At 42.7% G+C, this 25440-nt stretch overlaps 1 protein-coding gene across 6 annotated transcripts in view; it reads left to right on the top strand.

The window, feature by feature from the left end:
- LOC103113365 (phospholipid-transporting ATPase FetA-like) overlaps positions 1 to 25440 on the top strand; it is a 120527-nt gene that overhangs the window by 84376 nt on the left and 10711 nt on the right. For all 6 annotated transcript variants that reach the window (XM_060199227.1, XM_060199228.1, XM_016188040.2 and 3 more), the window contains 7 exons: positions 2676 to 2864; positions 5008 to 5123; positions 11528 to 11692; positions 14419 to 14530; positions 22016 to 22121; positions 22432 to 22567; positions 23139 to 23322. In XM_060199227.1, the coding sequence (XP_060055210.1) occupies positions 2676 to 2864; positions 5008 to 5123; positions 11528 to 11692; positions 14419 to 14530; positions 22016 to 22121; positions 22432 to 22567; positions 23139 to 23322 (1008 nt within the window). The remainder of the gene's footprint in view (positions 1 to 2675; positions 2865 to 5007; positions 5124 to 11527; positions 11693 to 14418; positions 14531 to 22015; positions 22122 to 22431; positions 22568 to 23138; positions 23323 to 25440) is intronic.

Raw genomic sequence — 25440 nt, 5'->3', positions numbered from 1 at the left:
ATAGGTCTTCTCCTTCTTTTAGCGTTTGCCCTTCTTTCATAGCCAGTCAACAGCGTCAGGTTGAGCCTGATGTAAAGCTTCGAGACCTCCTTTGAATCTGGAGAGGTGGCAGTCGTTGACTATGTGGGTCATAGTCTGTCTGTAGCCGCAGGGGCAGTTCGGGTCGTCTCTGGCTCTGCAGGGGCAGTTCGGGTCGTCTCTGGCTCCCCAGCGATGGAACATAGCGGTGCACCGGCCATGGCCTGTTCGATAGCGATTGAGGAGGGCCCAATCATAACGTGCTAGGTCAAAGCCGGGTTGACGCTTGCAGGGGTCTGTGATGAGGTGTTTGTTCTTTACCTCAGCTGACTGCCAGCTCTGTTTCCAAGAGACTGGAACAGAGAAGTTCAGTGTAGGCATAGGGGTCCAGACTGGGTGACGAGACGTCAAGCGTTGGACAGGGTGGGCGAAGATATCCGCGTATATTGGCAGGTCCGGTCGAGCGTAGACGTGGGAAATGAACTTAGATGATGCCTCATCCCGACGAATATCTGGCTTGGCGATGTTGCTAAGAACTGGCAGCCATGGAACCAGGGTGGAACGGATGGTTCCAGAAATTATCCTCATGGAGGAATATAATTTGGAATCGACCAAGTGGACATGGGGCCTACGGAACCATACTGGGGCACAGTATTCTGCAGTGGAATAGCATAATGCCAGAGATGATGATCGTAGTGTGGAAGCGCTCGCGCCCCATGAGGAGCTGGCCAGTCTTGCAATGATGTTATTCCTCGCGCCCACCTTTGCTGCAGTTTTTATGAGATGTTTGTGAAATGACAGAGTGCGATCGAGAGTAACGCCAAGATAGACTGGCTGGGCTTCATGCCAGATTCTCGTATCGCCAAGCTACACATTAAGCTCACGCCAGGCCGAGGCATGGTGTAGATGGAAAACAGATGATACCGTTTTTGCAGTGCTAGGGATTAGTCGCCATTTTTTACAGTAATCAGATATCAGAGACATGTCTTTCGTGAGTGTTTCCTCGAGGATGTCGAACTTGGATGCCTGAGTTGCATAGCAGATATCCTCGGCGTAGATGAACTTCCTTGAAGAAGTTTCTGGGAGGTCATTGATGTAAATATTAAATAGTGTAGGAGCCAGAACAGAGCCCTGGAGGAGGCCACTTGAGACAAGTCTCCATCTGCTAGAGTTGTCACCCAGATGTACCGGGAATCTTCTGTTTTGGAGAAGAAATGATATAGTGTTGGCCACCCATGGAGGCAGGCATCTTGAGATCTTGACTAGGAGACCACGGTGCCAGACTGTGTCATAGGCTGCTGTGAGATCAACAAAGACAGCACCCGTCTTTAAATTCTTCTGGAATCCATTTTCAATGTAAGTTGAATCCATTTCAATGTAAGTCTTCTCCTGAGTTTCCTGGTTAGATCTCCGTCCCCTGGTGTCCCTCCATGTTGCTGCTCCAGATTCTGAGGGTAGTAGCAATGGAGACTCAGAGTTGCACTTGGTGAGTCTCTGGGGAGTCCTTTCCTCCCTTCAGCTGTCCCCTTGTTGGTGGAGCAGACTGGAGGTGGTGTCTCCTCTGACAAACTGTTGAACTGTTAGCAGTCACTTAATCTCTCCTTAGGCCCCTCTCTCCTCTCTGTCACCAGCCACACGTGTTTGTACTCACGGGTGATTTACTGGGTTCCTGTGGTCATTCTAGTCCTGTCTTGTTTCGGTCTGGGTGGTCTCCTTTGGTATTCCTAGTTGATCCGGGAGGGGAGAGGAGAGGAGAGGAGAGAAAGCGATCTGCTGCTCGTAGCTCCACCTCCGGAAGTCGAATCAAGTAAATAATTTTAAATAGTTTTTTATTTGTTTTTAATAGTTTGCTACCAGATTGTAAGATTATAACATAGTTCCACACCATACCCACTACTAAAACTGCTCATCTCTGGCTTATAGTGGTGCAGAGGATTGAACCTGGGGCTTTGCAGCTTCAGACATGATAGTCTCTTTTCATAACCATTATGCTATCTCCCCTGCCTATGGATAAATAAAAAAAAAAAATTTAACAACTGAAGTTGAGGTGCCAGGTGGTGGCACACCTATCTGAATGTGGGTTTTGTCCCTGGTTGCCACCTGCAGGAGGAAAGCTTTGTGAGTGGTGAAGCAGTGTTGTAGGTGTCTCTCTCCATTTTTTTTTTTTATACCAGGGCACTGCTCAGCTCTGGCTTATGGTGGTGTGGGGGATTGATCCTGGGACTTTGGAGCCTCAGGCATGAGAGTCACTTTGCGTAATCATTACCCCAACCCTCTCTTCCTCTCTATCACCCCCTTTTCTCTTGATTTCTGGTTATGTCTTTGTCAAATAAATATAGTAAAAAATATATGTATTAAAAAACCACTGAAGATGAAGAGTAACTACCTATACTTTATGCATGTCTATTTATCTGTGTACTATGTACCACTATTATACTAACTTGGGGTCTCTGAACTGAGTTGAAAATATTAGTGGGGGGAAGAACTGACTGGTTCCAGGAAGCCTGACCTTTTGGTAGACTTGTGGGAATGTTTTCAATAGAAATGTCCCTCCTGACCTCTGTCTTTATCCAAACCACTGGGAAGACAGTGTCACATCTGAGTGGACTCCAGCTGCACTCTGCTGTACGTTCTGGCTGCCCTGTTCTCTCCTGCAGGTGAGCTGGTATACCAGGCACAGTCCCCAGATGAAGGTTCCTTGGTCACTGCTGCCAGGAACTTTGGCTTTGTGTTTCATTCCCGAACATCTGAGACAATCACGGTAGTGGAAATGGGGGAACCCAGAGTCTACCAGCTGCTGGCTATTTTGGACTTCAACGCTGTGCGCAAGAGAATGTCAGTTATTGGTGAGTGACCCTCCTGGTCAATCTTTTGCTCTCCTTTCCTTTCTTTCCTCTCTTTTATTGCCACTATTGTTGTCGCTGAGGCTTGGTGCCTGCACGATGAATCCGCCCCTCCTGCAGCCATTTCCTGTTTCTCCTTTTCTTTTTTAAATAGAGACACAGAGAAAGAAAGACACCTGCGACACCTGCGACACCTGCGACACCTGCTCCACCGCTTGTGCAGCTTCCCTCCTGTCGGTGGGCACCAAGGTCTTGAACCCTGGTCCTTGTGCATAGTAACATATGTGCTTTACCAGATACACCACCACCCCACCCCACTTCCTCTTGTATCCACCAGTGACTGATGTCCCCCACTACAAACCTTCTCTCAGGCGCTGCATTTCCAGTGTAGACACATCACCCTGCTCTTTCTGTCACATCGTCTTTATATTTTCTCGTATACACTTACAGCTGTCAAATGCTAGGGCCTTTCTTTAGTGTCCCTGGCTTGTCATATCCTTCAAAGCCTTGATAAAAACAGAGAATATGCAAAGTGCAAGGACCCGCATTAAGGATCCCAGTTCGAGCCCCCAGCTCCTCACCTGCAGGGGAGTCGCTTCACAAGCAGTGAAGCAGGTCTGCAGGTGTCTATCTTTCTCTCCCCCTCTCTGTCTTCCCCTCCTCTCTCCATTTCTCTCTGTCCTATCCAACAACAATAAAAAAACAAGGGCAACAACAGGGAAAATAAATAAATAAATATTTAAAAATAAATAAATAAAAACAGAATAAAACTTGAACTCGGAGTAAAAAATGGAGGCAAACAATATAGAGGAAATTCTTATTATTTTGCTCTCATTTAAGTCTCAGACTCTAAGGGGAAGGAGGTCATACTTCAAATTTGGTCCTTATTAAATGTAGTCCTTGGCCTGGGACTTGACTTAGGAAACTGAATGTGATTCTGAATTAGCCTTCCACATGTCATATTGAATTCATAGAAACATTAGTTCTGGGGCCAGGTGGTGGTGCATCTGGTTGAGCGCACATGTTACAGTGCACAAGGACCTGGGTTCAAGTCCCCAGTTCCCATTTGCAGGGGGAAAGCTTAGGGCTGCAGGTGTCTGTATCTCTCTCTCACTCTGTGTCACCCCATCTCTCTTCATTTATGGCTGTCTCTATCCAACAAATAAATAAAAATAATAAATGTTTTTTTAAAAAGACTTTTCTTAAAAAAGAAAGAAAGAAGGAGAGAGAGAGAAAGAGAGAAAAGAAAGAAAATTTGGTTCCGTAGCTTCTCTCATACTTACCAGCCCTCATCACACCACTTACCTAAATAACCATTCATTGAGTGTTTAGCCCCCAAAGGTATCATGAGAAGGACAAATACCAGATGATCTTAGTCAGAGGTGGAACTTAAGGGATTTGTGGAATGGGTTTGCTGTATTGCACCAAATCAGGGAACTATGGGGAAGTACGGAAAGGAGGAGGCCGGGAGTGCTTTGGGGCTCTGGACCATGATGGTGTCCTGAAAAAAAGAGAACTAATTTGCCAATGGCTATCATGAAGTGGTGAGCAGTTATACACACTAGCCCCTAATAAAGTAAAATAATAATAATATTAGTAAGTAAATAAAAGTTGTGTGAATGGCATCCCCCTAATCCAGAAAAGTTCTTAGACTTGATGCATCTTCATTCCACCCAGCAAAGCCTCTGGGGATGGAGGGGGAGGGATGGGACAGATGGACACTGGGGTCCTGGGGCACGATGATGGAGTAGGAGGCAGGCTGCAGGAGAGAGCATATTACACTCTCCCAGTCATGGGGAGATGAGAGGTTGTATGTATGTGTCAACAACTATACTGTAAACCCTTTCACCCCTCTCCACCAGTAAAGTAGAGGGGGGGAAATTAAACACTGAACATGAACCAGCTTTGTAAATTATAAAGTAATGCATGAATATATGTGGACATTATTATTGTGAAGCTGAAATTGACCATATGCTTGAAATGGTCTTCTTGAATACATGTGTGTATACACACACACACACACACACACACACACACACACACACACACACACACACATACATACACATATACCATGCTTGTGTAAATAATAATAATAATAATAATGGACCTATGTGGTTGTTCTGATTATTTTACTTATCTCTAGTCAGGACACCTGATGACCGGGTAGTGTTGTTCTGCAAGGGTGCAGACACCATCATCTGCCAGCTGCTTCACCCTTCCTGTAGATACCTCCAAGATGTGACCATGGACCATTTAGATGTAAGTATTCAAACTGCAGACACCATCATCTGTCAGTTGCTTCACCCTTCCTGTAGACACCTCCAAGATGTGACCATGGACCATTTAGATGTAAGTGTTCAAACTGCAGACAAGGGAACTATAGGTGGCTCTGTGACCTGAATATATGACCATATAAGTGACCCTGAGTCAGTGTGTTTCTATATGGGTCTTGCATCTTGCATCTTGCATCTGTGGAAATTTAAATGATAGCACAGACTGTTAGGGGCAGTGAGCAGCATACCTATAGAAGCACTGTGATTCCTGGCATAGAAAGTCCCATAGTCAGATCTAGAATTTCCTTTACAATAAGGCCTGCTGGTGGTAGGGAAGACTTTACCCCACCAGTGATGAGAACAGATTGTTTTTAGGGTATGGAGCAGAAAGTACCAGGTCTTGACTGATAAGAGAACTGTCTGACGCAGTCCTCTGTGATCCAGTGTTCGAATCCCCAAGGCCATCTTCTTCCCCCCCCCCCCCCCCGCTCCACCTCAGCTCTGCTGTCTCAGGCTTGAGACTCACCACAAAGAAATTAGCTTTAGTCCACTAGCACTTTCTAGGATCTTACCCTTAAAAGCTGGGTGTACAAAGACTTGGAGGAATTGGACATGGGGTGGGATTATGGAAGGAGAAGATCAGGAAAAAAAAAAGTTCTATAAAAGAATAGAGAAAACATTACTTTACTGGGCCATTTTGGAATAATCCGACATTAACACAGTCAGAAATCAGAGAACAAATGGCCAATACGTACATGAAAAAAAGGTTCAATATCTTTAGCCATTAAGAAAATGCAAATGGAGTGGGGGTAGATAACATAATGGTTATGCAAAGTGACTGTCTTGTCTGAGGCTCCAGAGGCCCAGGTTCAATCCCCCACACCACCGTAAACCAGAGCTGAGCAGTAGCTCTGGTAGAAGAAAAAGAAAGTGCAAATAAAAACCACAACATATTACTTTGCCACTGGAATGGTGAAATTCCAAAGATGGCCAGATAATAATAAGTGTAGGCAAGAACATAGAGAAATTACTGATAGTGATATATTATGATACAGCCATTTTGAGCAACATTCTTGCAGCTTCTGTAAAAGTTAAACAGAGTTATCATATGACTCAGGAGTTCTACTCCTGGGTACAGTTCTAAGAGAAATGAAGATATGCATACACACACACAGACTTGAACATGAGTATCTCTAGCAACATTATTCATAATAGAAAGTAGTTAACCCAAATGTCTATCAATACATGAATGATGAATAAGATGTAGTGTACTTGTGTAATGAAATTAATCAGACACAATAATGATTGATAAACTGATAAGCACTATAATATGAGTGAGCCTGGGAAATACTGTACTAAGTAAAAGAAGGCAGTCACAAAGAACCACATTCAGATATGTAAAATGTCATCAGTGGAAAGAGCAACTGTAGAAATTACACTAGTGTGTGCCAGAGTCTAGGGAGAAATGACTGCCAGTGGGGGTTTCTTTGGGTGATGAAAATGTTCTGGAGTTAGGTTGCAATGATAACAGTACACTTTATGAGAGTAACATTTAAACCATTGAACTGCATACTGCGTTTGCTTATGTAGAGTTAGAGAGGCAAAGAGATGGTGCGAAAGAGGCCACAGCACCAAGCCTTCCTTCAGTGTGGTGGGGAGCCAGGTTTGAACCTGTGGCAAAACAGTGCACTATCCAAGGGAGCTTTATCACGGGCCTAGATCTCACACTTTAAAAGGATTACTGTTGGGAATTGGGTGGTAGTGCAGCGGGTTAAGCACACGTGGCACAAAGTGCAAGGACCAGTTAGGATCCCGGTTCAAGCCCCCGGCTCCCCACCTACAGGGGGGGGTCACTTCAGAGGCAGTGAAGCAGGTCTGCAGGTGTCTCTCTGTCTCTCTTCCTCTCTGTCTCTCCCTTCTCTCAATTTCTCTCTGTCTCTATCCAATAAATAAATAATATATTTTTTTTTAAAAACTTATAAAAATAAAAAGTAAAAGGATTACTGTTATTATTATTAGTTATTTACAAAATTACAAAGTAAGAGGGGTACAATTCCACACTGTTCCCACAATCAGAATTCGGTCTCACCATTCCCTCCATTGGAAACTGCAGTGGTTCTCCCAAGCTCACAGATATGGGCTATTATTTCTATAACTATCTGTCTATTTATCTATATATATTTTGGCCTTTTTTTTTTCTATGATCCTGTCTTCTCTTCCTTTTTAAGTCACATCTACACCTTTCACTTCCAAATGTCTTTCCTTTTTTCCTCTTCTCTCTCTCAGGGTTCTGATAGAATTGGACTTCAGAACCCTCTAGGTATTGTCCCCTAACATTTCCCCCCCTCTGGGAGTATGGACCAAAATTCTAAAATGGTTAATTTTACAGTATATCAACCGTGGTGAATGGGACCAGGAGGTGGTGCAGCCAGTCGAGCAAACACATCACCATGTACAATAACTTGGTTTCAAGCCCCACGCCCCAGCTGCAGGAGGGAAGCTTCCAGAGCAGTGAAACAGGCCTGCAGATGTCGTTCTCTCTCTATTTATCTTCCCTGCCCTTCTCAATTTCTCTCTGTCCTACCAAATAAAATAGAAAGAAAGGAAAAACAGCCACTAGGAGTGATGGATTCCATGTGCAGACGTGGTCCACACCCCAGTGATAACCCTTATGGCAAAATACATTAATAAATAAATATAGTATAGTAGGTCTCAAGTGTGTTAAAAGTGAGTGAAGTGTCCCACACAGAATGGTCCTTATGCCTGATGCTGGCTCCAGAGACCACAATATTTTTTATGGATTAATTTGAAAATGTCTAACCTTCCAGGACATGTGAATTAAGGTAACAGAGAGCATTTCCACAGACCAGCTTCCAAAAACAGTTACAAAACTTGCAACTCGTTTGACCTAGTTCCAGCTGTCAACTATGACAGACACACACCGTGAAACCTAACTACATTATAATCTTTAAACTGCTAACAAGAAACCAGTAAGAGTCAAGGTCCCAAAACTCATTCATGTCTCCAGTCTTCTTAAAATTGGAGCAGCAAAAAAATCATACAAAGCCAAGCAAGTCTCAATCAAAACTATCTGGTGTTTTTTCTTCAGGTTTCTTTTCTTTTTTAAATTATTTATTTTTAAAGAGTTTTATTATTTATTTATTTATTGGATAGACACATAAGTCAAGAGGGGAGGGAGACATAGAGAGGGAGAAAGAGGGGCTAGGTGGTGGCACACCTGGTTGAGCGCACATTTTGCACTGTGCAAGGACCTGGGTTTGAGCCTCCAGCCCCCTCCTGCAGGGAGAAAAGCTCCACGAGTGGTGAAGCAGTGCTGCAGGTCTCTCTCCCTCTCTCTCTCTCTCTCTCTCTCTCTCTCCCTGTCACCCTCCCCCTACCCTTTTGATTTCTGGCTGTCTCTATCCAATAAATGAATGTGATTTAAAAATTTAAAGAGGGAGGGAGGGAGAAAGAGAGAGAGACACCTGCAGCCCTGCTTCCCTGCATGTGGAGAGGTTCGCTTTCTTACTGGTGCAAAGCCACTAATGAACTGAAAATACTAGCAATTTTTGTTTATCACCAGTGTTATCTCTGGGGCTTGGTGCCTACACAGTAGCCCCACTGCTCCTGACAGCCATCGCTTTTCCCTCCTTTATAATAGAGACAGCGAGAAGGGGAGAGCATGGGAGAGAAAGAGAGACCTGTAGCACCCCCCCAAGACATGAAGCTTCTTCCCTCAGGTGAGGACCTGGGCTTGAACCTAGGTCCGTTGCTTGGTAACAAGTACTTTCTATTGGATACTTCACGGCCCAGCCCCAATATTAACATTTTTGAAAAGATTGGTTCCTTTTCTTTTTTTTAAAAAAAAAACAACATTATTTATGGGCAGGGGTAGATAGTGTAATGGTTATGCAAAGAGATTCTCATGCCAGAAAAATCCCAGGTTCAAAATCCCAGGTTCAATCCCCTGCACCACCAGAAGCCAGAGCTCCTATCAGTATCGGAGGCAAAATCAGCTAGTGTCGTATCTCGTCTTTCTTCAGGAAGTTTCCGAAACCTCTCAGGTTTCTTTTTCATAGCTTCACCTACTGACAGTACAGATATTTGTGACAGTGCCCCTATATGTTTCATCTAATGTTTATTTCACTTGAGAACTGATATCAAAAGTCTTAAGGGTCACACAGGAAACTTAAGAGCAAAATACCAAGATGATCTTTTCTCTTTGCTCTTAGAGTGCCCGAGTGAATGGTCTTGAAGCTCACTGTAACAGTGGGCATGTAGGATTGTCACTCACGTGCGATTCTCATTACACAATGTTTGCTCAGTTCACAAAATTAATTGGGTTTCAGTTCTGCCTTAACCCATCCACATTATCACACAGCCCTTTGTATGACCAAGAAGATACTTCTACAGATCACTATGACTAGGGTGTGTCCATGGCTAAGGAGCAAAAAGATAAAAACTTACCCAGAGAGTAATCACCAGTTACCTCATTGACACTACTGACCAGAGTATTAACCACCATCAACAAATACACAAATAGGGAAGCTATTTGAGATGCTGATTGAATATTTGGTGAAGGGAGACAGGGGGGAGTGAAATAAATGTATGCACATAAAAGTAGTTACACCTGTGGCTATCTTCTTTTATTATTTTTTTATTTATAAAAAGGAAACATTGATGGTTTGGAATAAGAGGGGTACAACTTCACACAGTTCCCACCACCAGAACTCTGTGTCCCATCCACTCCCCTGATAGCTGTCCTATTCTTTAATCCTCTGGGAGTATGGACCCAAGGTCATTGTGGGATGTAGAAGGTGGAAGTCTGGTTTCTGTAATTGCTTCCCCGCTGAAGGTGGGTGTTGACAGTTCAGTCCATACTCCCAGCCCGTCTCTGTCTTTCCCTAGTGGGGAAGGGCTCTAGGGAATCGGGGATCCTGGACACATTGGTGGGATTGTCTGTCCAGGGAAATCTGATCGGCATCATGCTAGCATCTGGAACCTCTTTTCAATGGTTGAAAAGAGAGTTAACATACAAAGCCAAACAAATTGTTGACCAATCATGGACCTAAAGGCTGGAATAGTGCAGATGAAGAGTTGGGGGCATCCACCATTTTGTAGATAGCTAATAGGCATATTTTAGTTATATTCCAAAGGCCCTATGGCTATAGTGGTATTTTTCTTTTTTTTTTTTTTAATTTATTTCTTTATTATAGTGGTATTTTTCTTTTTCTTTTTCTTTTTTTTCCTTGAGCCTGAAATCTGATATGCCGGTGGATCCAAGTTATTGTCTAGGGAGATATGTCATGGTTGGAAAAAGGACCAGAAAGCTGGATCAGGGAAGAGAGTAGCTCCCTAATATGGGAAAGGTGTACAAATATTGTTGACTGTAAACTCTATCGATTTGATGTGATCTGGGGCCCATAATTAGCTTAGGAGCCTATGTGACCTCTGCATCCCTCTAGATCTGAGCTCACATTCTGTGGGCATGAGTAGGAACATTCCAGGCTGCCCCAATATCGACCTATCTTCCTCAGGTGTAGCATAGAACCTTTGGCTGTTTTTTAATTAAACATTTCTTTTAAAAAATCTTTTTATTTATGGGGCCGGGTGGTAGTGCACCTAGTTGAGCACACGTATTACAGTGTGCAAGGACCCGGGTTCAAGCCCCCGGTCCCCACCTGCAGAGGGAAAGTTTTACAAGTGGTGAAGCAGGGCTGCAAGTGTCTCTCTGTCTCTCTCCCTCTCTATCACTCCCCTCCCTCTTGATTTCTGGCTGTTTCTATCCAATAAATAAAGATGATAAATAAAAAAATTTAAAAAATAACTTTTGATTTATATATTATTGGATAGAGATGGAAAGAAATCTAGAGGGTGGGGGAAATTGAGAGGGAGAGAAACAAAGAGACACCTGCAACCCTGCTTCACCCTAGTGAGCTTTACCCCTGCATGTGGGGTGACATATTTTTTTACTAGCAGCTCCTTTGTTTTACTTTATCACTCCATTCATTCTCATATTACAAGCATCATTATCTTCTCTGTAAGGGGGTGAATTATTCTCCCAGTTTCACAAGAAAGAACTCAAGATGGTTTGATCTTTCTCCCCCTAGAGTCTCATAGCAAATTCCCTAATGACAGCTTTAAGCTACAGCTTCCGTCGCGCAGAAGTGCTCCCTGACTTACACCCTGATAGGCTCGCCCATTCTCAGGATGTCAGGATGTTATACTGAGAAAGCTCTGCAGTTGTTTTCCAATGAGTTCGATACTAACCCCATGACAGTAACCACTAAACCCATTTTGAAGGCAGAGTGGGGCCACGGGTCATTCTGCCACCTTATCACATCATCCCTAACAGCCCAGGTACACTGGGCACACACACATATCTTACAGGATTTTGCCACTGAAGGCCTTCGCACCCTCATGGTGGCCTACCGAGAACTGGACAGTGCATTCTTCCAGGCCTGGAGGGAGAAACACAGTGAAGCCTGCCTGTCTTCGGAGAATCGGGAAAGGAAAATAGCAATTATTTATGAAGAGATTGAAAAAGACTTGACGGTTAGTGTGAGGATACCAGGAACAGACGGGGGACAGGCTGGGAGGTGGCAGTGAGCAGTCTGAACAAGGGCTCTGAGAATGACTTCCAGAGGATAAATAGTTCACGCTCCCTCTGGATATTATGTACTAGAATCCAAGCTGACATAATATATCCCAGATCTTTGAGACCTGCAAATAGTTTTTAAATTCACTGGTTGTAAATTTCCTCTTTCTGCAAGTTTTTCCTTTTTCCATCCCAGAGCTCTTCACAGACATTAAACAATCGAGGAGAAGTCAGGTTCTGCATACTGCACAGATTAAATGATCGAAAACTATTTGGTCAAGGCAAAGGCACTCACTTATTCACATAGTTGTCTAGTAGTTGTCTGTGCTGCCAGGTACTAGTCTAAGTCCTGAGTATGTAACAGTGAATATGCCAGACAAGAGACTAACATATACAGTATGTTGGAGCGTGATATTGTTTTGTGAGAAAATAAAACCAGGAAGTTAAGGAATGCCAAAGTGTGTGTGTGTGTGTGTGTGTGTGTGTGTACGCAGAATATAGTTGCTATTTTAAATTAGGTGGCTAGTCCTCTCTGAAAGACACATCTAAGCAGAAACCTGGAGAGGACGGCAAGCTAGACAGATCTCAAATGATTCGGCTTTCCAAACAGACAAAAGGTATAAATATAGACACTGAAACAAGAGCAGTCAAAACTTGTTCATACAATGTGAGTGGGGAGGAGGTAAAGAAATGAGATGGAGAAGTAGTTGAGGGTTCTCAAAAAACAGTATAAAGTGCTTCCAGGAAGTGGTGCAGACCTCAAGCAGGAGGTCCTGAGTTCAATCCCCGGCAGCACATGTACCAGAATGATGTCTGGTTCTTTCTCTCTCCTCCTATCTTTCTCATGAATAGACAAATAAAACATTTTTAAAATAAAAATAAAATAAAAAAGCAGTATAAAGAGTAGAGGTGGCACAATGGATGAAGCATTAGACTCTCAAGCATGAGGTCATGAGTTCAATCCCTGGCCGCACATGTACCAAAATGATATCTGGTTCTTTCTCCCTATCTTTCTCATTACCAAAAAAAATAAAATAATAAAATAAAATTTTAAAAAAAACTTGAAGAGTTAACTTCAATAGTTATTGGCAGGAGAATAAGTTGGAAAAATAGTTTTAAAAAATAATAAAAAAAACAGTATAAAGATTTATATTAAGTGGGTCAGGCAAGGCACACACAGTAGAGTGCACACATCGCCATGTGCAAGGACCCAGGTTCAAGCCCCTGGGCCCCACCTGCAGGGGTGACATTTCATGAGCAGTGAAGCAAAGACTGCAGGTGTCCCTCTTTCCATCTACCCCAATTTCCTTTCTGTTTCTCTGTATACCTATATTAAAAAGGAAAGGAAAGATGGGGGGAGGGAAGGGAAGGGAATGAAAAAATGGCCACCAGGAGCAGTGTATTTCTCATGCAGGCACCAAGCCCCATCGGTAATCCTGGCAATGACCAGCTAGGAAAATTTAGAGATGACAGATGTCACAAATCTCATTCTATAGAGAGTTCTGTAACAAGTATTAGAGAGTTCTGTAACGAGTATTTCTCAACTGTTTTTCTAAAGGTTTAGCCTGTAACCAGTCAGTTTTGTGACCATCTATCAGTTCTTCAGACTTCTTCCTAGTGCCCTGCCCTATGGTTGGCACTGTTAGAGTATCTTAAGGAGAAGGCATAGTGATGGACCAAAAATTCTTTTAATCTAGTATGGGAAAAAGCCTTTGAAAACCTTAGAGAGGCACTACAATTACCAAAAGGAAAAGAAAGAAGTTATCCTTCCAACCTCTTATAGAACAAAAAAGAAAAACTGGAGTGGGGCATAGGGACCTTTTATCTGGTACCCACCGCTTTTGGAGTATACTATAAAACAAGGTTTAGAAGTTGATTTAGTGGGGCCTGGTGGTGGCATACTTGGTCAAGCACACATGCTATAATACACAAGGACGCAGGTTCAAGCCCCTGTTTCCCACCTGCATGAGGAAAGTTTCACGAGTGGTGAAGCAGTGCTGCAGGTGTCTCTCTCTCTATCTCCCCCTTCCCTCTCAATTTCTCTGTCTCTATTCAATAAATAAATAGATTTAAAGAAGTTGACTTAGTGTGGGACACAGCTTCATATATGCCTTGGGCAAGTCTTTACCTCTTCTGGTCTCTAATAGTATGTGTTTCTATATCTGGTTTTAGTGTGTGATTGTGAAGATGTTAGTTAAGAAGCAGAACATGCTGTATTTTATAGAATTGAGGTCCTGGGGGCCGGGTGGTAGCACAGTGGGTTAAGTGCACATGGTGCAAAGCGCAAGGACCGGCATAAGGATCTGGGTTCCAGCCCTCCGACTCCCCACCTGCAAGGGGGTCACCTCATAAGCAGTGAAGCAGGTCTGCAGGTGTCTTTCTCTCCCTCTGTCTTCCCCTCCTCTCTCTATTTCTCTCTGTCCTATCCAACAACAACAACAGTAATAACAGCAATAACAAGGGCAACAAAAACAGGAAAAATGGCCTCCAAGAGCAGAGGATTCATAGTGCAGGCACCGAGCCCCAGCGATAACCCTGGAGGCAAAAAAAAAAAAAAAAGAGGTCCTGATGCCAGACCAGAGCCAGATTAGAAAGAGGATGCTGAGGTGCCCGTTGAGTCATCAGGTTGTACTGAATGCTGTGACTCTCCCTTTTCCTCTTTCACTGACATTTTCATTCAAAGCTCTTAGGGGCCACAGCCATAGAAGACAAGCTGCAGGATGGAGTGCCTGAGACAATTGCCACCCTGGAAAAAGCCAAGATTAAGATATGGGTTTTAACAGGAGATAAACAAGGTAACGTGAAGCTCCCTGCCTAACTGGTTCTCATCCTTGTCTGCTTTAGTCATTTTTCCTTGCTCCTTTCCCCTCACCATTTATTTGACAAACACCTTATAATGCAAGTCAAGTTCTCATAGGACACTGTCACTCTCAGTCTTGTGTACCATTTGCTAAGTGTATACTTTATACCATGTGCTGTATTGGTATTCAGGACCCAGAGGTTGCTTCAATCAAGCATGACCTCTGTCATTCAGAAACTCATCAGCTAAAAACTCGAGAGCTGTCTTCAACCGCACATACTTTCCGTGGCTTGGGTGAGGAAAATCATTAGGTCTGCCCCTGCCAAGGCAACCACAGGCAGGACTTGAAATTCACTGAACCTCATTCTTTTCAGAGCAATAGTAAATATGTATTGTTGACAACTTAGTATGACCTGTGAATGATGTCCTCCTTGACAGAAAAAAGGTTCCCCACCCCTGTTTTGTGGTGCCATTGAGTCATTCTTTTATGAGGTCCCACCACTCCTGAAAATCCTCTTGCTGTACTAACAGCCTGGTTCAGCTTTTGTTCCCTCCTGTGTGGACTTCTGAGTGGTGGTGGTGGTGAGGGGGGAACCTCTGAACTGATTTCTCTTGTCTTTTTCTTCTTGTTCATTTCAGCAAAGCTTACACACATCAGTTTAACCTTCCTAAAATACACTGTTATCATGTGTTCTTCTGTGTTCATATACCTATAGTGATCTCATGTAGCAATCTGTCTTAAAGACCATGATGGTATGCTCCTACCTGTCCATCCTTATTTCTATCTTAATGTGACCACTATCTTCAGTGTGCCCCAGATAAACAATTCTTACTCTCAGACCTCTGTTTAAGTTCTTTACACATTTGAAATGTTCATTCTCTCTCTCTCTCTTTCTCTTTTTTCCCTGTCCCCTAAACCAGAGGCAGGGAATATCTGGTCCACAGCTGTATCATTTGGTCTGGGTCTGCCAGGCAACTGGAGCTCCTTTCTTTCTTTCTTTCTTTCTTTCTTTCTTTCTTTCTTTCTTTCTTTCTCCTCCTCCTCCTCATTCTTTTTAATTTCTTTATTGGGGGAACTAATGGTGTACATTCAACAGTAAAATAAAATACAATAGTCTGTACTGGAGCTTTTTTCATTGTAACATTAAGTGCTAATTTGTAGGCTATTAATTTTGTATGGCCTGCAATTGACAAAAGATTAAGTGGCTGGTAATAGTCTGGCAGTAAACCAGTTGAGACAACACCTCCAGTCTGTTTTACCAACAAAAAGATGGCTGAAAGGAGGAGAGGACTCCCCTAAGAATCACCAAATGCAATTGTGAGTTTCCATTGCTACTGCCCTCAGAAGCCAGAGCAGCAGGGGGGAAGCCCTGTGCTAACACCAGGGGACAGAGAACTAACCAAGAAACTCAGGAGAAGATCTATACCTTGGTGGCCTAGTGACGTGGCTGTGAGAATCTCTTTGCATAACCACTGGATTATCTCTGCTCCATCCTGCTTTATCTCCTGGACAGGAGTGAGGGATTAAGCTAAAAAACCTACTTAGAGTCGAAAAGCCCTCAGGCTCCCCTAGCCTACAGGGAAGAAAAAGAACAAAAGAGGCTTTTAAGCCACTGACTCCAACTCAGGGATTAAAATAATATTGAAACAACTGTCAATTTCCACAACAGTGAACCCTCTAATTACCTCACTTAGACACAAGTCAGTCCAGGCAAGAGTGATCAGTAATTTGAAAAGTCCTGAGAGAGGGACCTCATAACATACTATATAAGATGGTTAAACCAACAAGAAGAAATATTGGAGAAGTGAACCAGGGCAAGAGTCCAGCTAAAAGCTCCCCAAAGGTTGAAGCACAAAGTAATGGGGTCAACATCCAAACACTAGTTAAGGAAATAATCACAGGAGTGAGTAAAGAGTTAGAAAGAATTGTAATCAGAAATGCAGAAACAACAAATGAGACTCTGGAAGAAAACACTAATTATCTCAAGGTTATTAGAGAGCTGAAAGCTGAAATAGCTGAGCTAAGAACACAACTAGCTGAACAAGCTAAAACAGTATCAGAACAGGTTAACAAAATAGATGAACTCCAGAAAATAGTAGAGGGGAGAGAGAATAGAATCAATGAGGCTGAAGACAGAATTAATAAGATTGAGGACAAATTAGAGACAACTGAAAAAGAAGTAAGAGATCTCAAAAAGAGATTAAGAGATACTGAAAACAATAACAGAGACCTATGGGATGACTTCAAAAGAAATAATATCACAGTATTGGCTTACCAGGGGAGAAAAAAGGGAGGGGAAGAAAGCATTCTGCAAGACATAATAGCTGAGAACTTCTCTAGTCTAGACAACATAAAATACATAAAGGTTCAAGAAGCCCAGAGGGTCCCAAACAGAATTAACCCAGACCTAAAGATGCCAAGACACATCATATTGAGAATGGAAAAGAATAAGGATACGGAGAGGATCCTGAAGGCTTCAAGAGAAAAGCAAAGAGTCACCTACAAAGGAAAACCTATAAGATTAGGAGCATACTTCTCCATACAAACACTATAGGCCAGAAGGGAATGGAAAGATATCTATCAAGTGCTCAATGAGAATGGCTTTCAACCAAGACTACTGTACCTGCTAGACTGTCATTCAAGCTAGAAGGAGGCATAAAGACCTTCTCAGACAAGCACAGTTGAAAGAATCAACTATTACCAAGCCTGCCCTGAAAGAAGTTTTGAAAGGTCTCCTATAAACAGTCAGACCACCATAAATATACCATCTATCAGAACACTCTAAAAATCTACAAGAATGGCGTTAAAATTTCTTCAATCTTTGATATCAATAAATGTCAATGGCCTGAATTCACCTATAAAAAGGCACAGAATAGGAAGATGGACAAGAAAACACAACCTAACAATATGCTATCTACAGGAAACCCACCTAACTCAACAAGACAAACACAGACTCAAAGTGAAAGGGTGGAAAACTATCATACAAGCCAATGGCTCACAAAAAGGGGAAGGAACAGCTTATATCTGACATGACAGACATTAAAATAAATAAAATTTTAAAAGTTAAGGATGGACATTACTTGATGCTCAGAGGACCAGTCAATCAAGAAGACTTAACAATTATTAACATCTATGCACCCAGTGAGAAGCCATCTAAATACATCAAACATCTACTGAAAGAGCTACAGCAGTATATTAACAGCAACACAATCATGGTAGGGGACTTCAACAGCCCACTCTCAACTTGACAGATCATACAGGGAGAAAAATCAATAAAGAAATGAGGGAGCTAAATGAGGAGATAGATAAACTGGAACTATTGGATATTTTCAGAGCCATTCATCCCAAGAAACTGGAATACACATTTTATTCAACTCCACATGGGTCCTTCTCAAGGATAGACCATAGGTTAGGCCACAAAGGCAGCATCAGCAAATTCAAGAGCATTGAAATGATCATAAGCATCTTCTCAGACCACAGTGGAATTAAACTAACACTTAACAATCAACAAAAGATTAGTAATAGTCCCAAAATGTGGAAGCTCAACAGTACAATACTTAACAACTGCTGGGTCAAAGAGGAAATAAAGGAAGAAATCAAAATGTTTCAAGAGTTCAATGAAAATGAAGACACAAGCTATCAAAATATTTGGGACACAGCTAAGGCAGTACTGAGAGGGAAGTTCATAGCCATACAAGCACACATTAGGAAACAAGAAAAAGCACAAATAAACAGCCTGATTTCAAATCTTAAAGAAGGAGAAGAACAAAGTAACCCTAAAGCAACCTGAAGGACAGAAATCACTAAAGTTAGGGCAGAAATAAATAACACTGGAAATAAGAAAACCATACAAAAGATCAAGGAAAGTAAATGTTGGTTCTTCGAAAGAGTGAACAAAATCAACAAACCTTTAGACAGACTCATAAAACAAAAAAGGGAGAAGACCCAAATAATTTGGATAGTAAATGAAAGAGGAGATATCACAACAGACACCGCAGAAATTCAACATATCATGTGAGGCTTCTGTGAACAACTATATGCCACCAAACTAGAGAACCTGCAAGAAATGGATGATTTCCTAGATACCTATGTACTTCCAAAATTAAATAAAGAGGAACTAGATAATATGAACTGGCCTATCACAGCTAATGAAATTGAAACAGTTATCAAAACCTTCCCAAGAATAGAAGTCCTGGACCAGATGGTTTTACAAATGAATTCTACAAAACCTTCAAAGAAGAACTAATACCTCTACTTTTAAAAGTCTTCCAGAAGATTAAAGACACAGGAATACGCCCTTCCAGCTTCTATGAAGCCAACATCACTTTGACACCAAAAGCAGACAGGGACATAACCCAAAAAGAAAACTACAGACCAATATCTCTGATGAACATAGATGCTAAAATACTGAACAAAATTCTAGCCAACTGGATACAGCAGTATGTTAAAAAGATTGTGCATCATGAGCAAGTGGGCTTTATCCCAGGGATACAAGGTTGGTTTAATATATGAAAATCAATCAATGTGATCCACCACATCAACAAAAGCAAGACCAAAAACCACATGGTCATGTCAATAGATGCAGAGAAAGCCTTTGACAAAATACAACATCCTTTTATGATCAAAACACTACAAAAAATGGGAATAGATGGAAAATTCCTCAAGATAGTGGAGTCTTTGTTTAGCAAACCTACAGCCTCAATGGTGAAAAACTGGAAGCATTTCCCTTCAGATCAGGTACTAGACAGGGCTGCCCACTATCACCATTACTATTCAACATAGTGCTGGAAGTTCTTGCCAAAGCAATCAGGCAAGATCAAGGAATTAAAGGGATACAGAATGCAAGAGAACAAGTCAAACTCTCCCAATTTGCAGATGACATGATAGTATACATAGAAAAACCTAAGTAATCCAGCAAAAAACATTTGGAAATCATCAGGCAATACAGTAAAGTGTCAGGCTACAAAATTAACATTCAAAAGTCAGTGGCATTCCTTTATGAAACACTAAGTTAGAAGAAGTTGAAATCCAGCAATCAATTCCTTTTATTATAGCAACAAAAACAATAAAATATCTAGGAATAGACCTAACCAAAGAAGTGAAAGACTTGTATACTGAAAACTATGAGTCACTACTCTTGGAAATTGAAAAAGACACAAAGAAGTGGAAAGTTATTCCATGGTCATGGGTTGGCAGAATTAACATCATCAAAATGAATATACTCCTCAGAGCCATCTACAAATTTAATGCTATCCCCATGAAGATCCCAACCACATTTTTAGGAGAATTGAATAAATGCTACAAATGTTTCTCTGGAACCAGAAAAGACCTAGAATTGCCAAAACAATTTTGAAAAGAAAGAACAGAACTGGAGGCATCACACTCCCAGATCTCAAATTGTATTATAAGGCCTTTGTAATCAAAATTGCTTGGTACTGGAACATGAATTGACACACTGACCAGTGGAATAGAATTGAGAGCCCAGAAGTGAGCCCCCACACCTATGGACATCTAATCTTTGACAAAGGTGCCCAGACTATTAAATGGGGAAAGCAGAGTCTCTTCTCAACAAATGGTGTTGGAAACAGTGGGTTGAAACATGCAGAAGAATGAAACTGAACCACTGTATTTCACCAAATACAAAAGTAAATTCCAAGTGGATCAAGGACTTGGATGTTAGACCAGAAACTATCAGATACTTACGGGGAAAATATTGGCAGAATTCTTTTCTGCATAAATTTTAAAGACATCTTCAATGAAATTAATCCAATTACAAAGAAGACTAAGGCAAGTATAAACCTACGGGATTACATCAAATTAAAAAGCTTCTGCACAACAGAAGAAACCACGACCCAAACCAAGAGACCCCTCACATAATGGGAGAAGATCTTTACATGCCATATATCAGACAAGAGGCTAATAACCAAAATGTATAAAGAGCTTGCCAAACTCAACAACAAGAAAACAAATAATCCAAAAATGGGGAGAGGACATGGACAGAATATTCACGACAGAAGAGATCCAAAGGGCTGAGAAACACATGAAAAAAATGCTCCATGTCTTTGATTGTCAGAGAAATGCAAATAAAGACAACAATGAGATATCACTTCACTCCTGTGAGAATGTCATACATCAGAAAAGGTAACAGCAGCAAATGCTGGAGAGGTTGTGGGGTCAAAGGAACCCTCCTACACTGCTGGTGGGAATGTCAATTGGTCCAACCTCTGTGGAGAATAGTCTGGAGAACTCTCATAAGGCTAGAAATGGACCTACCCTGTGATCCTGCAATTCCTCTCTTGGGGATATATGCTAAAGGACTCAACACATCCATCCAGAAAGACCTGTGTACACATATGTTCTTACCAGCACAATTTGTAATAGTCAAAACGTGGAAGCAACCCAGGTGTCCAACAACAGATGAGTTGCTGAGCAAGTTGTGGTATATATACATAGTAGAATATTACTCAGCTATTAAAAACAGTGACTTCACCATTTACAGCCGATCTTGGATGGACCTTGAAAAATTCATGTTAAGTGAAATAAGTCAGAAACAGAAGGATGAATATGAGATGATCTCACTCTCAAGCAGAAGTTGAAAAACAAGATCAGAAGAGAAAACACAAGTAGAACCTGAACTGGAGTTGGTGTACTGCACCAAAGTAAAAGACTCTGGGGTGTGTGTGTGTGTGTGTGTGGGTGGGTGGGTGAGGAGAATACAGGTCCAAAAAGGATGACAGAGGACCTAGTGGGGGTTGTATTGATATATGGAAAACTGGGAAATGTTACTATCAAATGTAAAATATTTATTCCCCAATAAAGAAATTTTAAAGAAGGAAGAAAAAAAAAACCAGAAATAGAAGAAGGGGGACCAGGCAGTAGCACAGCAGGTTAAGTGCACATGGAGCAAAGCGCAAGGACTGGTGTAAGGATCCTGTTTCTAGCCCCCTGCGTCCCCCCTGCATGGGGTGGGGAGTCGCTTCACAGGTGGTGGAGCAGGTCTGCAGGTGTCTCTCTTTCTCTCCCCCTCTCTGTCTACCCATCCTCTCTTGATTCTCTCTGTCCTATCCAACAACATCAATAACAACAATAATAATAACAGAAACAACGATAAACAACAGGGGCAACAAAAGGGGAAGGGAGAGCCTCCAGGAGCAGTGGATCCATAGTGCAGGCACCAAGCCCAAGTGATAGCCCTGGAGGCAAAAAAAAAAAAAAAAAAGAAAAAGAAAAGAAACAAAAAAAGGCTCTGTACAGAAAGATGGGCCAGAATGATCCTAGTTATTAAGAAGTACTTCATAAGTCTGTACCAAGTAGATGTCTCCTTGGTGTTTGACTATGGTTTCCACAGACTCCTAGGAGGGACATTTTGACCTTGTTAGTGGCAAATGGGGGGAAATGAGCCCCACAACCCAGTGCCTCTGCACACTAGGAAGACTCTATGCTGGCCCTGATATGACTGTCGTTCTTCCTTCCCTGCAGAGACTGCGGTGAACATTGCCTATGCCTGTAACTTATTTGAAGATAACATGGACGAGGTATTCATCATGGAAGGCCAGGACTTTGAGACTATCAGACAAGAACTCAGGTATAGAGGAGAGGGCTGACACAACCCATCCCTGAGTCAAGACTTTCTGCCCATCTCTCCACCCAGCATGGACTCCACCCTGCCAGAAAGCACAGAGAAATGAAGGAGTGGGGAAGACTAAAATAAAGCTAGAGGATAGACAGGCACCTCAGGTAGTGGCAGGCCTCAGGAAGTTGTGGAGTCTGAGGTTCTAGCTATTGCTTTGCAGAGAGCCTACCTTTCCTGCTCCCCCCCCCCCTTTTCTTTCTTTCTTTTTCTTATCTTCCTAAACACTGGTGCTTAGACTCTAAACATTGTTCTTGGCTTTTAGGTCAGCGAGACACAAGATGAAACTTGACCCTACCCTGGAGTCATACCTACTCACCTCAAAGCCCAAACCATTTTTCAGAATCCTGGAGGAAGTGCCTAATGGCAACTTTGGAATGGTCATCAATGGTTATAGCCTGGTGGGCAGCACAGATCTGTAACTCTCTTCTCTTATTCCAAGGAACCCTTCCCTAGGTCCAACCCATTTTACGAAAACATCAAGACCCCTTTCCTATTGCACAAACCACCCTATTCTGCCCTTTGGGTGGCCCTGTGCCCTTGCCTGACAGAGTCCTTTCCCAACCTTGTTTAGTCAGGAATAAGCAGCAAAGGGAGGAAAGAATATCAGGGCACATTCTTTCCTTACCCAGTTTTCTTCATTAGTAATGTTATCTGTCACTTAGGGATGGGAGAAATTGAGCAGAACCAAGTCCTCAAAAAGTCACTTGGACTTCTGGCCTTGTCAGCTGATCTGATTCAGTGAGAGTCTCTGACTAGTTTCCCACTGGAGGCTAAGGGAGGTGGGAGGATGTCTAGAATTTACTTGGCCTACTTTGGGGGGTGGGAGTGGGGTGTGGAAGACCCAGGGAGTAGCTATGCCCAGAGCCCATGTGGTAAGGAGTATATGGAGGGCAGGGAAGCAGCCTGGGGAGGCTGATCCTGAGAACCTTTTGGGGAAACCTAAAGAGCGGCTCTGCCCTGGTGCTGCAGGCCTATGCTCTGGAAGGAAACCTGGAGGTGGAACTGATACAGACTGCCTGCCTGTGCAAGGGGGTGATCTTCTGCAGGATGACACCCCTTCAGAAAGCCCAGGTCGTAGAGCTGGTGAAGAGGTACAAGAAGGTGGTGACACTGGCCATCGGGGATGGGGCCAATGACGTCGGCATGATCAAAGGCATGTGGGGGTGGGGAGCAGTAGCCTCCCGCCATGGGCTTGCCCCTCTCCTTCCCCCAAGAACAAAACTGATCTGGGGGCACTGTGTTACTGGTTCACACACTTTTTCAATTTCATTCATGTCCCTCTATTTATTTTCTTTATTACACATGAAGGAGTTACTGGGGGCTGGGCGGGTGATGGTGTACCTGGTTAAGTGCGTGCATTACCATGCGTGAGGACCTAGGTTTGAACTCCTGCTTCCTGCCTGCAAGGGGGGAGCTTCACGAGTGGTGAAGCAGGCACTGCAGGTCTCTCTCTCTCTCTCTCTCTATCTCTATCTCTATCTCTCTGTGTGTGTGTCTGTCTGTCTTCTCCTCTGTTCTCAATTTCTATCTGTCCTATCAAATACAAATAAAAAATTAAATTAAAAAAAGGAAAAATCACCACCTGGAGCTGTGGATTCATTTTGCAGGCACTAACCTCTAGCGATAATCTTGGTGGCAATAATAAAATAAAATAAAATTTAAAATAATAGATATACATGAGACAGAAAAGGGAGAGAGGGGCTAATAGCACCATCCTGGTACCAGAAGTGCCAAGGATTGAACTAGGAACCACTCTACCAGTCAAGCTATTTCCCCAGCCACCCATTAATGCTCCTCTAATAACTACATCTCCACATATTTACATATGATACAGTTCATATCCTCAGACCTGGACACATACCCAGATCCATCGACTTGACACTCGGACATACCGAGGTGCATGGTTCCCACAAGAATACATACAAAGGCTCACAGAGCATCAGGCTGTGCTGCTCCGACTACACCATCTTTCTGGGATGGCATCAAAGCCCACAGAAAGGATGGTGGGGCAGGCATCATAATCTGGTCCTTTTTTGAAAGCTGTAGGTCTGAACATTGTTAGGCGGGAGATGGTGCAGCCCCGTGAGGGAGTGAGAACAAGTCCTGACAGATATTTTTCAGCCTGAGGCAGTATTCCCAAGCGCTTGCCCTGACTCTCCTGACTGGAAGGAAACAGCCAGTGCAGGGCCAATGGAAGCAAATGGGTAAAACTAACTAGTTTCAATTTCCGCCAAACGTTCACCTCCCGCAACTTGTGGTTTGTGAGATGTGGACAAGAACTAGACGTCCTCTAGTCCAATGTCTCTTCGCACATAGGAAACACTAGTGAGGACTTCAGCCTCCAGTGCTGAAGAGTTCTTGCTTACTTCTTCTATGATTTCTCTATGATTTTGAGCTAGAGGAGTTACAGTTGTTCCGTTAAGCAACATCATACGAATAAGCCAGGAGATGAGTGGATTTGGCACACACTATAGAAAAGTGACTCAAACTTTTAGGATCCTCAGTCTTTTCTCCAGTGGAGTGTAACCTTCGCTTTACCTTTGGATCTCTCGAAGAACGTGTTTCTTGGCGACAAAGCATCTACCTCAGTAATCCCTCCCAATAATTGAATGTTAGCTCCTTAGACAAACTCAGATAATTAATTGTTGTGTTAGGTTACCATCCATCTTTGAATTAAGTGGCTTCAAGAGATAACAGATTTTTTTTTTCTCCTCGGCATCCGGACCATAGAAAAGCATACAGATGGCAGCAATAAGCATAAACACCATCAAGGGCTGGGGGCCAGGTGGTAATACACTGGGTTAAGCGCACATGGTGTAAAGTGCAAGGATGGGCCTAAGGATGCCAGTTTGAGCCACCAGCTGCCCATCTGCAGGGGGGTTACTTCACAAACGGTGAAGCAGGTCTGCAGGTGTCTAACTTTCTCTCCCCTCTCTGTCTTCCCCTCCTCTCTTGATTCCTCTCTGTCTTATCCAACAACAACAGCAATAACAACAAAATAGCAAAAACAACTGCCAGGAGCAGTGAATTTGTAGTGCAGGCACCAAGCCCCAACAATAACCTTGGAAACAAAAATAATAATAATAGTGAATGAAAAAAAAACACATCTTGGGCAGTTTTATCTGTCAGGCCAACTTCTCTTGAGTCTCAGTATCTAAAACAAAGTGAAGATGAAGAAGTCGCTTTCTAGCTTGTGGGGGAGGGAGGAATCAGTCTGCTAAGGAGAAAAGACTCCACGAACTAAGTACCATTCTGCACAGGGCCTCACAGT

This window comes from Erinaceus europaeus, chromosome 10 (genome assembly GCF_950295315.1).
Source record: "Erinaceus europaeus chromosome 10, mEriEur2.1, whole genome shotgun sequence".
NCBI classification, from domain to species: Eukaryota; Metazoa; Chordata; class Mammalia; order Eulipotyphla; family Erinaceidae; genus Erinaceus; species Erinaceus europaeus.
Note: the sequence above shows the minus strand (reverse complement) of the source record. Positions and strands in the feature narration are given on the sequence as shown.